Genomic DNA, 18,200 nt, shown 5'->3' on the forward strand with positions numbered 1-18,200 from the left:
AGTAGGTACTCAATACCTGTTTGATACATCAATGCATGAATGAATAAATGGAAGAATGGAATTATTTCAAAACTAACATAAACCAAGAAGATCACTCTGCTTGATTCCCCAAATTCAAGATACTGTGATTGTTAATTTCATATCTCATAAATCAGTTAAGATTGAATCATTTCTTTATATTCAATCTTTACAGAGAAGAAATAGAAGAAAAATAGAAGAAACAAACTTGAAGGGAAATTTTCTTTTAAATTCTATCCAAATAATTCCAACCATATCCCTATGCTTCTCTTGGCACATGTCTTAATTTGCCAAGTACAGTGACAGAGAAGTTTTGACACCTGAATGGTGGTTAACCAGTGAGTGAATATTGATTTTCTCACTGTTTACATCATAAATGCAAATGTCACTATTAGTGATTACCGGAGTTAAAGAAAATATGAACTGCTTACACATATTTGCTGCATATTACATTACACAATGTAATGTTATAACAGCCAGTTTGGAAATTTTCTTGACTTGACCGACAAATTGTGCCCCAATTACATTACGAAATTAGCTGCTAACTAAAGAAATAGTTTTCTTCCTGGGAAATAAGAAAGTGTGTTGTTGTATTGTTTATTTGGCATAAAAGAAAATACAGTACATAATAATTGTGTATAATGACAACCAAAGAAAAGCACCAAACAGCATGGGTGGTAAGGAAGAGGGAAGTAATTGAAAGCCAAGATCATCTTTCTGCCTCTGCCTCAGGAGTCTATAGATAGGAATGAATCAGTAAGGTCAGGCTATAAACTTCTAGATAAGAAAGAAGCTTGTCTGTTTCCCCTGAAAACATCCCGACTGCATGTGGGTGTCATCAGTCTACCCTCCAGGGCATTCCTTACGTGTGGCTGGTATTGTAGCTGAGAGGTAATCTGATGCTATCAGTGTGGGACGTCAGCTCAGCTTCCCCATGCTGGTCTAGCAGAAATGCCACATTGTGGTCCCTGACAAGCAGGAACTAGGAAAGAGGCAAGTGAGACACCGAAGTTCCAGGCTGAAGATCACAGGGGCCCTGTGGATTTGCGTGTTTTAATGTTCTCTATGAGACCGAACCCAGCAGAAACAAGCTGAGGCCTGAGTTTATAAAATGTCACTATAACATTGATCACCATGAAACCTGCCAACAAAGGGACTGAAGGAAGGAGAGACGCTACCGTTTAGAGTTGCAGGGGTCACTACAGGTAGGACATCGTTCACAGGTTGGTCCCGAAGCTCCAGGGTTCGTGCAAACACACTTGCCACAAATGCAGTCCCCTCGCCCACTGCAGAGCACCCCATCCTCAGAGATGCACGGGTCCGTGTTGGACGTGCAGTTACAGTATTCGCCGGTCCAGCCGCTCCGGCACACACACTCGCCACAGTCACAGTCACCGTTATCTGCAAAACAGAATGCTCTATGCGTCTTACGGCCAAAACCTGGTGTAGATTTTTGGGGCCATCTTTTCTCTTTACTGTTAAAGACTATCAAAAAGACTGAATTAAAAAATGATTTTAAAAAAAGCGAGTGCCGTAGTATAGAGCTACATGAATCCCCTGCCTCTCATCACTCAAGTTGAATACTTCATTAAAAATGGAGGAAATGAAATCTATTTCCAACAGCTGTGGTCAGGATTCCATGAGATAGTGTGTAAACCTACTAGCTTTGCATTCACCGGTTAGATGGCCCACAGACACATAGTGAATGCCCAACAAATTCTTTTATTTAATGAACTTTGAGCAAATACCATGTACTAAAGATTTTATTACTCACGGGATACAAAATTCAATAAGACAAGGTCACTGAGCTTTTATAGTCTAGTGTAGGAGATGGACAAATAAATAATTTAGAACAGAATAAAGTTTGGTAAGTGCTATACACACAGGGAAAGGGTTTCCAGATTAGTCTGGAGATTTGAGGAAGTTCCCAGAAGAAGTGGAGCTTGAGCTTGAGTTTGGAAGATAAAGATATTAAGACAACTAGAACAAGAAGGTTACTTAAGTGCATTTTGGGCAGAGAACAAAGTATAGGTAAAGCAGGAAAGTGTGGAATTGTATGACCTACTTAAATGACCACAGTAATTTCATGTGGATAGGAGCCAAAGGTGAATATAGGGTGTCGAGAAGGAGGTGGTGGAAAAGTCAATGAAAAGTCAGAAATTAGATCATGAAAAGCCTTATGGGTTAAAGCTAAGAACTTTTATCCTGGAAGCTATGGGATTTTAAGTAGAGGAGAGCCATGATCAGATAGAAATGTGTCTAGAAAAGCTCTGGAGAATGATATTTAAAATGTGATTAGAGAAAAGGATCCTACGGAAGAGACCCAGGGAAGTAGGAAGGACCAAGAGTGATGCTACAGAAGCCAAGGGCAAAGGCATGTGAATACGAGCTGCAGATAAAGCAAAGCGCCTTTGGGATCTGACCAAATAATGTTGGTGTAAACACTAATATTAATAATAAAATGTTTGAGATAATGGGCAAGACACTAAAATAGGCATTTGATTCCAAACAAACAGCATCTATTTACAAATGCTGGTAAATGATACTTCTCTTTAGAAAAAGAAATGTGCACTAGGCATTGCCTCACAAGTTTTGCCCTTCCAGCAATATTCTGAAGGCATATAGGAATGTGGTACTGGGTGCGCACAGATTCTAGAGCCAGATGGCCCAGAGTTTGAATCCTGGCTCCAGAACTTACTGGCTCGGTAAAGTTGGGGAAATTACTTTGCTTCTCCATGTCTCAGTTTCCTCATCTGTATGGAGTGATTGTTAATAGCTAGTACAAAGGATTGCCGAAGATAATACATAACAGGGTTTAGAACAGTGCCTAGCCCATAAATAAGCACTATATAAGAGTTAGTTATTATCATTATTCCTAAAAACTATCCGGTAGGAAGATTTGTAAGCAAAATTAACTATCAGAGTATTAAAATTCCTATAATTATACTGAAAAAAAAATAGCATAGGTAAAAGAAATCAAAAGCAAGGCAGGCTTCCACTGCACGAGACACTGCCATGTTCACCGTAGAAGGACGTATTCTGGGTTTTCTCTTGTAAATTGCTGGTCTAGTAGGTGATTATTTTTTTGTCTTCCTGACTGGCCTTGAGGGACACACAGTAGAGTAATTATTGTATTTAATGTTCTGTTTGCTCAAAAAAACCAAAGATTTTGAAGTGGGATTCTGGTTGCTCCTGGCATATGTATATGTATGTGTATGTGTATATGTATATGTGATTTATACTTCTCTGATGAAAAATGAGTTGAAATTTATGTGAATCCATGACATTAAGACATACTTCAACTGCATTTCATAATTTAAGACATATTTCAACTGTAATCCATAATTGAACTAATTAATTAAAAACCAAGAATAATTAGGTAATTTCAGCCAAAATCATGAATTTAGTTTTTATATGTAAGTGATCCTCTAAACTACAATTTCTTTTGGTTTCTTTGGAAAAGGGGAAACAATTTATGGCAGTGAAAATTTTCTATATTACAGTTTATTCTGAAAAACTAATATGATTTTCAAATACTGTCAAATGAAATATACATTTCCAAATGCTTTGAGAATGCCCAACTGTATCATTGCATGTAAGAATTGCTTGGCAGAAATTTTAAAAACCCTTCCTGGAACAACAGAAAAGAGCCATAATGGCAGAACTGAGAAACCCTTCTTTCTATTGGCCTTCCAGAACCATACTCCTGTCCACAAAAGATGCAAATAGATATCCTCAAGCAACTACCTATCTAAAGTACTTGTTCATGCAATAACTACACCTTCATAATGTTCTCATGTAGAGGCAAGAGGATAGCCAAAGATCAAGAAAAAATTACCAGACTCTTCTCAGAGGCATAGATCTTTCCGGAACGCCATTGATGATAACTGCAAGTGCCTATGGCAGAAAGTTTTCTCTGTAATGCCATTTACCTGTAAGAGTTTCTAGTCTCTTAGAATCAAAATATAAAAGACTAGTGGAAGTTGGGTAAGGAAAAAAATCAGTGGAACCCTATATCTTTGAGTGTTTACAGAGGGATGAAAGAAGGTGCATGATAAAGAATGCTGTGGTAATAGCTCTTCAGAGAAGCAGCACATTGCAGAGTGTGTTAGCTGCGAATTAAGTGAGATCTATGTGAGTTGGGAAGCCAGAGTACATTTGCTCTGATGAAGATAACAACAGATTGTCTGTTCACAATGCCAGGTACAGGAGGGATACCATAAATGTGTTGAATTTGAATAATTGTACCTGTATGGCACTGTTTTTAAAAGAAAGTTACTAATACATTAAAATCCTTTGAGATATTACTAAAAAATAAAATAACTTTTGAGGAACAGTAATGGCTGAGGATTAGACAGTACCCCAAAGTATGAAGAAAACTGGCACTGGTGAAGTTTTCTGAGTCCAACAGAAGAAATTTTTAAATAGACTATCTTTAGCAACCACTGTATCTAATTCAAAGGGAGGAACTCTTGTCAAAGCCTTCCTAACTAAAATGCACAGATCGAGTCAGCTCTTTTTGAGTTCATTTCCATTCACATGTGTGATATAAAGTAAAGTAAAAGACCATGAAAAAGGAAAAACAGAAAGAACTCTGTTGCTGATCCAATTTACACTGCTCTAGATCTCTTTGATCTAAGATTTAAAGGCTGAAATATATATGGTGATAATATTGTTAAGTTTTATTAAATTTCAGTTATGATTTTTTCAAATGTTGTGAATACTTGTTTTATTAAAGGATTTGTATTAGATTGCAATCTGGGATTCTGCCAAGATATTCTTTCTATGACACAGTGACATGGCCTTTGGTCAGCTGCTTGCCATCTTCAGGTTCTGCCATCCTCTGCATCATGTGACAAGAGGACTGATGTGGGTTTGGAAGCACAGCCATTAAATGAGGAAATAAACCACTGAGTGAAAAGGGAGAGAAACGTATCTTAATCTGGACAGGCCTGAATTTTTCACTCTCTGGGATTTAAAAAACAAACAAGATAGCAGCAGCAAAAAAATCAATCTTAGGTAAACTTCTAAGGGTATCAAATGGTTTTCAAAAAGCCCAGAATTATCTGAGGCTTCTTTTATCCTCAGGTCTTTTTCTGAAAATTAATCTGTTTTAATATTCCTGACACTGTGTATTGAAAACAGAACTTGCTTCGTTTCCTATAAAGATAACGGCTTTTGGCTTAGAAGATCTGCCTGCGTACGCACAGTGAAAACCCTGAGACATGACAGCTTAAATTCAGCAGTCAGTATTTCAATCATATCACAAATCTATATCATTTTTAAGTATATTAATACATTTATAATTCTTGCCTAAATAAATTATATTTTAATATATGTAGTATATGTATATACGTAGATGATTTTATAATGATCATGTTAGATGTAATACATTCTTAAACTACAGTGATTTTGCATCTCCAAAAAACATGAAAACACAAGTATTTCTACTATTCTAAAATTTTTTCTAATTTCTCAAAAATATTCCAAGCAATTTTTTGTTTTTATCCATTCCATAGCCTTTTTCACATAAGTCTTTATTCATCTATATTACACTCAGTGCCTAGCCTAGTATCTGGCACATAATAAGTGTTTAATAAATATTTATAGAATGAATGAAGGCTCTGAAAGACCCTTTAGTATTATCATGCCCCTTGTCCTTGACAGCATGCTGCTTTAGCAGCCTAGCTTTTTATTTTTCCACACTAAAAGGCATTTAACAGTTGGGTCAGATAGCCAGCAACCTGATCCAGAAAAGTGTGGCAGGTAATAGAGCACAGTTTACATGCCGTTTTGTGGAGTCTGCGTGATCACCAGAGAGAATGCATTTCTATCTTTTACCTATTTATTCTGAGAGATATAATTTCTATTGGCAGATATATCACTCCAGGTGAATGTTAAAGCCAGAAAATACACTAGAGACGTTTTGGTTACCCTAGGTCTAAAGCTGGATCCCCCTCGGTCAACCAGCAAATATTTACTGAGCACCTACTAAGCACAGGAAAACCATGGAAGGTGCAAAGGATGTAAAGCACCTGTCTGAGACTTGAACAGGAGCAGTGTAAGATGGATATAGATGCATCCTACCTCCACAGAGCAGCCCTTTATGTCTCACACAGGAGAAATTGTCACACTGGCAGTAAGGGCCATAAATGCTTCCGTAGGGAGATAAGTGGCAGATGCACTGCCCACAGTAGCAGTCGCCCCTTCCGCTGCATGAGGGATGGTCTGGGGCCTCCTTGCAGGAATCCGCGCTCAGTGTGTCCTCCTCACACTCGCAGCGAGGACCCATGTGGCCGGGGTTGCAGGCACACACTCCACACTGGAAGGAGCCGTTCCCATTGTGGCACTTGGAGCTGTTCATTTCCACTTCTTTCTGACAGTCACAGTTGCATTCTGGACTGATGAGTATTTCAAGGGTGTCCCCCAGCCCCACAGGCTTTATGATGATGTGCCTGTTTCTCTTCTCACAGTTTGACATACTCACAGTCACGTTGAATGACGCCTGGAAAAGAAAATATCAATTATCTGCTTCCTCAATCCACCAAAATACATGGTGTGAAACAAAGCTGAGTGGAGCTCAGTTTTGCCAAAAGCATTTATTAGGAAATCTTTGAAAATTGCTTCTGAAATTCTTGAAATAAGAAGTCCAGCTTTAGAGTGCTGAGCTAATTTCTGACCCTCCCAATATTTTTTCAGATGGCATTTTGGCCAGGTACTTACTGTGTCTCCCACCTTCATGTGAGAGCATTTCTTCTGGTGTGGGAAGAGGGTGCCATTGTTACAGACAGCTGTGAACGACAAATTAAGTCCTTCTGTATCTCCTAAGACTTCCAGTTCCACCTCAGACCTCAGTTCCTTTAGTTAAGACATAAAGAGTTAAACAGTCACACCAAAAATTACAGTCAGAGAAGGAAACTGTGAACCATGTTCATTAAACTATAAAGAATAAAATGGAAATTGACTCTAAAAGAAACTCACCATTTCATCAAGCAAGAAAGTGAGCAATCAATACATACATATCACATTTTATTGAATCCAAGACACCATCAGTTGTAAGAGACACCATTATTTTATGACAAACTATGACAAAATACCTCAAGATCATTCTGTACAACATATGATTGTTCTGCCCAACATCAGCCTACAATTGCTTTGAAAATTATTTTATCAATTCTGAAGGATTTGGCCAATTCTCCTGCCCTCAGTTGCATTGCTTGGCATATAAAAGGCAATGCTTTTGCTTCTGTCTTAGTAATGAAATATAAAACAGCTTCCTCTACTCGTGGCTATCATCATTTCTTAGATCCCATAAAGCAGCTGGTTGTTTCTTGGAAGGAATACAGAATTGCAGTCATTCCTCCAATAATGAATATTTCCTACACTGATACCAAATTTCTACCCTGCTGTTCTGTTGTGGTGCATTTCTGCATACTTTTCATTTAAATATCAAATCATAGTGCACACTTCTTGCAGATATCTTAAAATTACAGTTAAGCTCATCTCTTAGGGTACCGACAATGCACTTAAGTAGAAATGACAAACAATATACACAATTATGTCCAAGTTCATACACGAGCAGGCAACAAAAACTATGTCATGACTGCCACCCAACTCACAGCAGTGGTAAGATGCCCTAGATGGTGACACACCTCAATTTTAGAGATGTTAAAACATGGGGAAACCTGTGCCTTGAAATCAATATTGGAATTTATTGAGTACCTATTTCACATTAGGTGTAGAGCTGGGGGTCTGTAGAGAATATAGGAGTATGAGACAATTTCTCCCTCAAGAGGCTTCCTGTCACCGAGGGAAAAAAAAAAAAAAGATGGAATCAGGTGTAGCAATTAACATAAGTGTCAGTGCCCCATTAAGTTTTAAAAATCATGCAATACCGAGGAGGGTTTGGGATAGTTCAGAGAAGAGGGCAGTCGGTGAAGGCTAAAGTGTTAAGAGAAGACTGATCCTTAAAGGCTGAGTTGGGTTTAGGTGTGTGGAGAGGATGACAGGAGAATTTCAGGAAAGGGAAAGCAGAGGAGAGAAAGCCCAGGGCCAGGAGTGGGTGTGTGGTATTGGTATTGTAAGGAGAGGTGGGGCTCTGTCCAAGTCTGCACCTCTCCTGCCTTGGGAGACACCAGACAACAAACAGCCCTGATATTTGGAGAGTTAAGACCTGGTGCTGTGGGAAACAGCCCTGAAGCTTTTAAGCAGGAGCCCAATCTACTGAAAACACAACTGAAAGGAAGTTGCTTTGGAGGTGTGTGCAGGACAGACACGGGTGGGGATGGGAAGACTTGAGTCAAGAAAGCTGGGAGGTTGTTTGCACTCCTCCCAGCCTGGGGCAAGAGGATCTGGATCTGGGGGTGTTGTGGGAATGGAAAAGAGAGGATTGACATGATGAAATAGACTGAAGAGAGGAAGACTAGATATGATGCATTTGGTTAGGGTATAAGGGAAGATTCAAATTTTTCTTAAGTATAATTTTGCCAACTGCAAAGCAAGACGATCCTACCTGCCTTTGGACATAGTCTGACCAAAACGAAGGAAATCTTAGCACTGAAATAATTGGAATATCATATTGCAAATTTCACCAGGGATATTTTAATGTAAACTTCCCAAGGAAAGGACATAAATGTTTACTTAGGTATTTCATCATTTCCTTCATTCATTTATTGAGTTATCTACTGTGAGCCGGGCAAAACAAAAGAAAGCAAGTTGGCTCCCTCATGGAGTTTAATGGGATCACTGATATTTCAGTAGCTTTTGTTAGGTGGTTTGGGAAGGAAAGAAATTAGCTGCTAATGGCTGGATGAATACAAATCTGGTATTTAAATTTTTATTTTTTAAATCAACGTAGCCCTGTGATATACTGAGTTCAAGTTTCTAACCATTAATTATAAACAAATCGTCCTCCTCTGCCCCAGGAAAAACCAGTCAGAAGCATTTTATGTTTTACCACAATGTATTTTCTTTCCTTCTCTCTCTTTTTACAAACTGGAAGAAAATTCAGTCTATGGACCCCCATATTTTAAAGCCCTTTTAGAATACATTTAAAAATAACAGAGTAAAAAAAATAATAATTTCAACTGATGCCAAGATCTGTTGTATACATCACCCAATGAATGAAAAAGTTTCAGTAATAACTCTGGAGCAAGATTGTTTCGTGTAAGAATAATAAACTCTTTGTATTTTTGAGACAGTAAAGTAAGGACTTGAGATTCAAGTCAAATGTGGAATGCCTTGATTTCAACTGTCTGGTGAGCCATGCGAGTGATTTGGGACTATAAAGTCAGACTTAATCTTTGACAGAGCAAGACGGGGCTGGGTGGGGCGGGTCTGGTGGGAAGAGGACATATTTTTGACAATTCACTGTTCTCTAATTTGCTTAATTCCTCTGAAGTTCTTTGGCCAACACTTTTCAGGGTGCTGGGTTAAAGGAAATAGAGTATGATCTGACTCGGTAAAGAACCACTGCAGGACTTTATTTGATTCTACAGATTAAAGCTTTACTGCATGAGAGGAGGAAGGTTTTATGGTGTTTTGTTGACAAGCTTTCCTGTCTGGAAGAATTTCAAGCATGAGCTAATGTGGTGATTAATTTTTGATGTGAGCCAAAAATAATGAACACTTCTGAGATCAGTGAAAAAACTCCATTCTCCTATAATTTTAGTGGACACATCAGTATTTAATTATTTGATGAAAAGAAGTATTTGAGAAGGAATACCTTGTTTTTTTTACCTTAACGTGAGTTTCAAAATTAGTGGGGTGATATCAAAATGATCAGGGAGTTTTTTTTCAAAATATGCAGCTCTTCCTTCTCCTAAAGTTTTCTTAAGACATCTATGTGAGGAATCTGGACATGCCTATTTTTAAAAATCTTCCTAGATGATTCCAAGGTATCATTTAGTTAAGGAAAATTGGTTTGGTATCTACTAAATATTAGCATACACTACATATGGGTCATTGTACTTTTAAAATATCAAAAATTAGGAAAATGTTACACATTTGTTAATTATGTGATTGTGTTTTACAGAAAATATTAGAGCTCTATAGAGATCTGTGGCTTTAAAAAAATTAACTTTTTTTGGTTTCTATACTAACTTAGACTTTCATCTTTGTTTTATATGTGTGTGTGTGGTTTTCTTTCCCCTTTGTTAGTAAAGACAAACAGGGCAGATAATATTGAGGACCCAAAATAAAAAAGAGTTGGCTATCCATTGTTGATTAATTTAGTTATGAAATGAGGACAAAGAAAGAGAACATTATAGCAACCTGTAGGTATGTATCTTATTTTAAGGGAGGAATTTTGTCCTCAGATACTAATTCATAAAATCAAGGCAAATCATTTTATAGGTACATTAAAGTCAATGGAAAATTTCCCAGGATCCCCAGATTAGAGAATGTAAAAAGTGGTGTGTCTGGTGTGTTTTTGATGTTTTGGTGTGTAGTCAACATTTGCGTTTTTTCTTGAGTTAAGATCTGGTCTCATTAAGCCTGGGGAGATGTTTTCCTAGGTAGCTCTGTTACTCATTGGCAATTTAAACTCAATTTTTTTTCAGACAGAGAAGTGAGGTGCTTAATTGTGTGACTTATGGAGCCTTTTCAGTGGAATTAAATTCTCCCAGGTGACAGTGCTGCTGTTAGTTACTGTTATGAAAACAACCTAAACTTTATGATCAGCTATGATATTTCCATTTTCTATTCTACCTTCCAGGAAGACTACTGGCAAATTAGGTGAACAGAATTTATGTTTTGGCCAAATTAATGCTGAGAGATTTTTTTCTTTGTGGATACCCACTCTCTCTGCCAACAAATGAGGGTGCATGTAACTGCCCAAAACCCACCTTAGATTTTAAATACCAAAGAAATGCAAAAAAGAAGGCGACTGAAAATATCATACTTCATAAGCTGAGATGATCAGCTGGAGAATGTTTCCAGAATCCTTCTGAAGTAGCCCAACTGTAGCTCCAGGAATAAGTTTTGCATAATTCTACAAACAAACAAAAATAAATAAATAACTAAAACAGTCTTTGTTTGCTCGCTGTAACTGAGAAATGTTAAGTGTGGGGTTCAGCTTGCTGGTTGTGATTGCCTCTATTTAACTGGCAAGTGAAAACAGGCTCCTGATAATAAACGGACGTTTCTTCTGAAACTGTAGCCCTTGTGTCTGTGCTGCACTCAAGTGGGAAAGAGACTGGCCAGAATTACCACTGGGGAAATCTAATGTCTGCTGTTGCCTTCGTTTAGGGCTATGACTTATGCCCTGATGGGAGTCAGGTCTCGAATAATAAAACCATTTTTGTAATGTCTTCCACTGGTGGAGCAACCTTGTCCAAAGAATTCTGAACACACTTCCAGGAATTATTTCCTCTTTTTGTAATGCTGTGGGAAGCAAGATTCAGTGCACATGGGTGAGTGATTCAGGTCACTCTGTAAGTTATTCAGTCCAGATATCTTAATAAGCAATAGCTCGGTGGAGAAAAAGAGCAAATAATTTGGATACTTGTTATGAACTCCCCCTTTCCTACTGGCAACAAGGGCTCTCCTAGGGCCTGGCGCTGCTGATGTCAGCCCTGTGGGGTTGGCTGGAATCACTTCCCATTCCATCACCATTGGGTGAGTCGGAACCTAGCTCTACATGATAGCCATGCCCCACCTATTGCTTCTCCTGAGATATCCTTCCCACTGGGGAAACTCCCTTATTAGTTTCTCCAGTGGGAAGGATTAGTCAACGCTCCAGGTGTCCAGAAAGGCCAGGGAATGAGGCATTGCAAAGATGGGAATGTTCCAGATAGTTGGACGTTACCCCTCTGTTAAGTTTTATGTTTTAAAACTTCATTTTTAAACAAAAACTTCTCTAAAATCTACAATACGCATCTCTGCCTTCTTAAAGAATCCCAAGCATACTTTGAGTTTTTTCTTGAAGAAACAGAATCATACTTAGCAATATTAACTATAGTCTATTACCAAAAATGGCTTCTAAAATCCATGGCAAGGTTATGCCCGCACCAAGCAGGCCCTACCACCATGCTTTTAGATTCTTGTATTTTTTTAAAAAAATAGTTTCTATCTTGTTAGGCTGTCAGGTACCACTCTCTTACTAGTTTTCTCTTTATTCATTTATGTTGCATTCAACATCATCTATTAAGTAAGCTTGATAAGTTGTGCTACATCATGAGGAGACAACTACTCTTTGTCAACCATGGTCTTCTAAATCGTCCTGAGTTCTGAAATTGGATGACTGAGTTTATTAAAATTGTATGTAGAAAAGAGGAAATAAGCTTTGAGTGAAGGATTTAGGGCATCTCTTATAGCTCAAACATACTGATACTCCATCTTATTCCAAACAGGATTTAAGCAGTTTAGAAAAATGCATAAAGCTATCTTAGAATTAATAATTGTCATTGATTATAATCATGATACTCAGAAAATAAATCAGGACAAGGGACAATGAAGGGAACCAAGGAGAGGAACAAATGAAACCAAAATGAGATGAGAACACAAAATCCATGCAGAATTCCCAGCTGCTTCCCAGAGGTGGGGACCTGGCAAAGCCCAAGCTTTGTACACCTCTTACATGGGAAAATGGGTGTTGGTTTTAATTTGCGGATTTTGATATTTCCACTTATTTCTGTGTTCGTGGTTGTGTTTAAGTTTGAAGTTGCTGGAAAGGTGAGCTCATACAATATGTCAGATGTTGCTCTGCCTTGACACCAAGTTCCATCACTGAGGGGGCTGCCGGTGGTAATTCAGGTAATTCCTCACCCTCATGCCACACCCCACCTCCCTGTCTGTGAACCGTAGGCCCCATTCTGTTTCCCTGAGTCAGGCAGAACTTGCAAAATACATTGAAGGCACTGGTTCACCGACTTAACCTTCTCAAATAAACACATGTCATAAAGGGCCATGAAGCATGAGACTTGTGGTTAATAGCAAATACCTAAATAGGAACTTGAATTTCACTCTAGCGGAGCTGGAATGTAAATCTGATCCCAGAAGAGAGGATGGAGGGAAACTTTAGAGCTTGACAAAGAAATGTTTAGATTTTTTAGAATAAGAATTTCAAGGGCTCTTGGGTTTGTGTGAAACTGCTAACTTGAAAAATGCCCTGGTATTCCCAAGGCTGAAGTGTAATGAGTATTTACTACAAGCAATAGTTCATGAGGCCTCTAAATTTAGGTTACTTCTTGGCTAGCAGAGCCAAACTGTCCATTTCCTAAAGCATAATTAGGATCCTGTATGTGGTATATGACATTTGGCACTTGACCGTTAGGACCAGTGGTTTGCGTTCATGCATTTGCTCATTACCACTAACATGAGGATACAAAGGAGTTGGCAGCTAGTAGCAGTACCCAGTGATAACACCGACAATTGTGTAGAGAGGAAAACTATGAATTAATTTTTGGATGCTGATTCCTCCAGTGGCATTTCAAATAATCAACTATAAACATGGACGCTTTGGCTTCCTGGTCTAAAGCTGTAAAAAATTACACTTTAAATCTTGTAGTATTGTGATTACTTTAAATATCATGCATCAAATGCCTTCCTTTAATTAAAGTCCCAAAGTGCTATTATAAGTTGTTGTGATTAAACATGTTTAATGTCAGAAAAAAAGATGCTTTCCTGTGCCTGGATATGATGAGTTATAGCATTGTGACTCTAAAAGATTAGCTCTTGGATATTAGAAATGTTGAACTTTGGAGATGTGATGATGCATGAGCTAATTAGAAATGCAAACTCCAAGGTTTGCACTTGAATTTCTTGGGCTTCAATTCTCTACTATCTGTTCATGGATTATCCTAATTATGGATTTTCTCCCCTCTCTCTACCCAGGAATTCCTGAGATTGCTTTTCTCACTCATGTTGGCAGGGTTGGCTTATTCTGATAGCTTTAGTTTCCCTAACTTCCTTCTTCAAGCCCTATTTATTTGTTTACTCTGCCCACATCTCAATAAATATTTTTTATTTGTCCCAAAGTCTGCATTTGCTCCCTGGAACACTACTCTCTGTTAAGGATACAGGATAAGGAATGGACAGGGGGACATTTAACAGGTAGGCCTCAGAGGAGACAGGAAAGTGCCTGAATTTATACCTGCACACTCCAGGATCCTCTAGGAGGGTGTCTCCAAGGGGCCTGTCCGTGTCTGGTTGCCAGAACCAGCTGACAGACGTGCAGCTGACACACCTGCCCTTCTGGTTGCTTTGGGCATATTGTTGGTTGCCTTTCTTTTCAAACAGACAGGCTGAGGACCTTGGCAGACCCTTCTCTGCTTTTGGTGCTTTCTCGGCATTCTCTCCCACAGAAGGGACAGCTCCTGGCATGACCTGTGTTCCTACTTTGATTGTACTTCCTGTTTGGTTAACTCCTCGTCTTCCTATTCAGAGCCTCGCTGGGTTTTGGGATAGTGTTTAGTGTTAACTGTGTCCCTGCTGGGCATCTTGATTTGGTTTCTGCCTTGGATGGTCACTCTACTTTTAGGGCTCCAGTCCTTTATGTCCTACTCTTGTGACATTCTGCTGTAGTCTCAAAGACTCCTCACCACCTCAGAGCTCATTAGCCACCATTTTACACAGACTGCACCACTCAAGGCTCTCATTAGAGGGTGGGAAATCAGAAGTTGACTTGCCACATCTCAGCATTTTAATAAAGAATTTGTAAAACCAGGTACGTAAAGCAACTGCTGCTTCTCCTTAGGCTCTGTGCTCCCAAATGTCTCCACGAAGACTTGCCAATATTGAGAGGGAATTTATGAGCAGAATTTTTTGACAGTATTATTTTATCAACGTCAATGTTTATGGTCTTAAAGTACATTTATTAAATGTAAATTTTAAATACATTTAGTAAATGTATTTTCATTTACTAAAATGTTGACTTGTAGAGACTGAGAACCTATGATGTTATATAATCTGTACACAAACCTTTTCTCTAATCACTTAAAGTATTTTTATCCGTTACCATGTATCTCTGCAGTTAATGGCTCCTGTTTGTACATTCACTCTCTCCTCTCTCTTTCACTCTCTTTCTGAAAACTTAATGGCAGTATAACATACATGCACAGTGTACAAGTAATAAGTTTACAGCTCAATGCATTTTTAAAAAGTAAACATGCAAGTTTAACCACCACAAAGATCAGCCCCCTGGAAACCTTCTTTGTACTTCCTCAGTCAATACACCTCCCCTGCAAAATATAACCACTATTTTGACTTTTGTCACTATAGACGTCCTTGGTGTGTGTGCGTGTGTGTGTGTGTGTGTGTGTGTGTGTAATACCAACAGAAATGGCTGTGCGGCTGTTCCGAGTCAAACAGATGCACAGAGAGGCATTGATTGTTGCTGCTGCTATTGTTATTGAGAGGATGCTTCTCAGTAATCAGGATGTCACTTAAATCGCAGAAAGTGCAGGTAATTCTCAGAGGGTCTCGGATCTGTCAGGTGTTTGCCCACAAGGAGTCATCAGTTCCTACGTGGATTCCATCTACCTAGGTAGAGGTACACCTGGGCAGCACCCTTGTTTCTCATGGCATCGCCTCCTCCGCCCGTATCTCTTCCTCCCCCAGAGTTGGTTCTAGGATCAAGCCCACATGAGCTGCAGTTACAAATTCAGGGCACCTGGGAATAGGACAGATAGGTCAGCAAAAGCCTCCTGATATCCTCAGGCACCTCTGCCTTTCACCACCTGAATCCTCAGAAGCCCAAGGTTCCCGGAGCTTCGTTGAGGGGACTCTGGGATGACCTCAGAAAAGTGGTAAGGAATAAATGGGAAAGGACTACATTGCTCCTTATCTCCTCAGGTCCCACACAGCTCATTGTGCTGGTGCAGGGAGCCCATGGGGTGGGCAGCCAGGGCTAATGGTGCCCAGAGCCACCCTCCTCCTATCCCCGGGAAAAGAATAACCAGAGCTAACATTCCTACTACCATTGTGCTTACTGCTTTGCAAGCCTCATCTCTTTCATTCCTCACAACGGTTCTATTGTTTAGGTACCATTATTATCCCTGTGTTACTGCCCAATCCAGAGGTCCAGAGAAGTTAGTTAACCTGCCCAGCGTCACCCAGCTAGGAAGTAGTAGAGCTGGGCCCATCTCCTGTCCTCGGTCCTAAAGCCAGACTCTTATCCAACCTGCCTATCTTAGGTGTTGACAGTGGCTATCCCCGTCTTGTGACTGTTGTTGGTGAGCCCAAGAGATGTGTCTGAGTAGTCTGGAGACTAGGCTCAGCTTCTTTAACCTTCAAGCCCTTAGTTTTTTCATTGGAGATGTCAGTGCCTTTGCCAGTCACATAGCGAAGAGTGACAGGAGTAGGTCTTGACTCAAAAGCTGGTGCTCATTCTGCCCCACCTGGCTACTACTGGGCTGTGCTGGGAACTGCTGCAAATGCCAACAGAAAGCCAGGGTAGGAGTCTCATTAGAAAGTTAAGATAATACACCTTATATTTATAAATAGGGGCTTAGAGCTTATAGAACATTTTCCAACCCCCCCCCCCAAAAAAAAAAAACAAAGGAGGAGGGGGGATAAAAGGAAAAGGTTGTGGCTATAATTATTTTTAAACAGAAAGGCTACTTCTTGAAAAAAGTGTAGGAAGTAGCAAAAGCATAGCTGCAAAAAAATAATTTCCTGGGGGACTGTATTGTGCTATTTATCTGGTCAAAGGAAAAACAGCTCTTTGCTGGTGAGTCCTTGCTTTTGTCAGGGACATGTTTCTTCCAAACCTGGGCATGGGTTGTGAGTTTGCTGAAATAAATCCTTCTGAAGGCAATCAGAAGGCTTTCTCCCTGTGAAGTCTTTCATTCTTGTGGAGTTTTATTCCTCTGGTTCTCATGTTCATTATATCAGTAAATGCAGGGTTCCCAGTTTTATGCAAAATTTATCCCCAGGCTTGACTGTGTTATTAGGACACCCAAGATTCCAAGGAGAACATGTAATTGTTTCTGGCCCAAGGGTAGCGTGAATGTCTGTCTCTGGGTTGCATGATATCTGCTTTGCCTTCAGGCTTTCAACTGTCAGCATTCCTCAGGCAGGTGGGTAGTGATGGGAGTGTGCTAATTAGATCAGATGCTTGATCTTGAAGTCTGCATCAGCAATGACTAGGTAGTCTGCTTCGGAACTTTTAGCACTACCTGCCTTTTTCTCAGTCTGCCCTGGAATGTAATTATCTTGTCAGCCAAGAAGCTGTACCGCACAGCTGAACAAGTGCTTGGCAGCAGTAGCAGAGTGATAAGGGAAGACAAATGGACCCACAACGCATGACTGTTCTGAGACAAACAAATGCAGAGAGAGGCATTTGGGAACCGAGTTTAGAGAACAAAGAGGCTACACTGAGTATTTGTTACTGAGGATACTTCAGATCTTCTCTTAATAAGATTACCCTACCTTTTGAGAGGGATTGCAGACCTTTGCTAGCAAATGCAAGTCCCAAAGCTTTAGAAAGCTCTTCTAAAATGGGAGGCGATGTTGGGTTCAGTAGCAGCCTATGTGCTTTGTAGACCAAACAGCAGGTAATAAAACTTTGAAGAATGACTAGTAGGAAGGTGATGAAGGAGACAAGAAAATAGAAAGCAGGTGTGTGTGCAAGAACTGCTAAAGAAATACAGGCTTTAGCTCCTCGGAGTGTGGCGGGTGGACCAGCATCAGCAGCATCACCCGAGAGCCTGTTAGAAATGCAGAATCTCAGGCCCCACCCCAGACTTCCTAAACCAGAATCTGAATGTTAATGAGCTATATGGACGACTGGAAGCACAAGGGGAGCGTTATAAAAATACTGATGCCTATGTCTCTGCCCCAGAGATACTGACTTAGTTGGATCAGGATGTGACCTGGCTATTGGGTTATTTAACAAGCTTCCTAGGTGACTCAAATGAGCAGCAAACTTTGAGATCCACTGGTATAGAATGGTCTGTCCAGGAGGGGTTGTGGCAATTTAGACAGTAAGAGCATTGTCTTTTTAAACCTGTATACCCACAATTCAGAAGGGCTCACACACCTGTAACATCTATATTCTGTTCAGCAAAAAAAAAAAAAAAAAAAAAAAATACCATTTTCAAATGCCTGCTTCCTATGGAATAACAGCACTGTACCTCCTTCCCAAAGAGGCTGTAGCCTACCATTCCCACTGCATCCCCTTCCATCCTCATCTGTAGTTCACTCGAAGCAGATTGGCCTTTTTCCAGTTTCTCAGACACACT

General features: G+C 39.7%; 1 protein-coding gene across 5 annotated transcripts in view; it reads right to left on the reverse strand.

Moving 5' to 3' along the window:
• Nucleotides 1-18,200, reverse strand: part of ITGB6 (integrin subunit beta 6) — a 69,551-nt gene that overhangs the window by 19,075 nt on the left and 32,276 nt on the right. For all 5 annotated transcript variants that reach the window (XR_005218762.1, XM_037849269.1, XM_037849267.1 and 2 more), the window contains 4 exons: nt 10,919-11,008; nt 6,742-6,876; nt 6,106-6,523; nt 1,197-1,419 (listed from right to left, as the gene is read on the reverse strand). Coding sequence is in view for 4 of the 5 variants with exons in the window: in XM_037849269.1 (XP_037705197.1) it covers nt 1,197-1,419; nt 6,106-6,523; nt 6,742-6,876; nt 10,919-11,008 (866 nt within the window). In the remaining variant the exon portion in view is untranslated. The remainder of the gene's footprint in view (nt 1-1,196; nt 1,420-6,105; nt 6,524-6,741; nt 6,877-10,918; nt 11,009-18,200) is intronic.

The sequence above is a fragment of the Choloepus didactylus genome, chromosome 9, assembly GCF_015220235.1.
Source record: "Choloepus didactylus isolate mChoDid1 chromosome 9, mChoDid1.pri, whole genome shotgun sequence".
Taxonomy (NCBI): domain Eukaryota; kingdom Metazoa; phylum Chordata; class Mammalia; order Pilosa; family Megalonychidae; genus Choloepus; species Choloepus didactylus.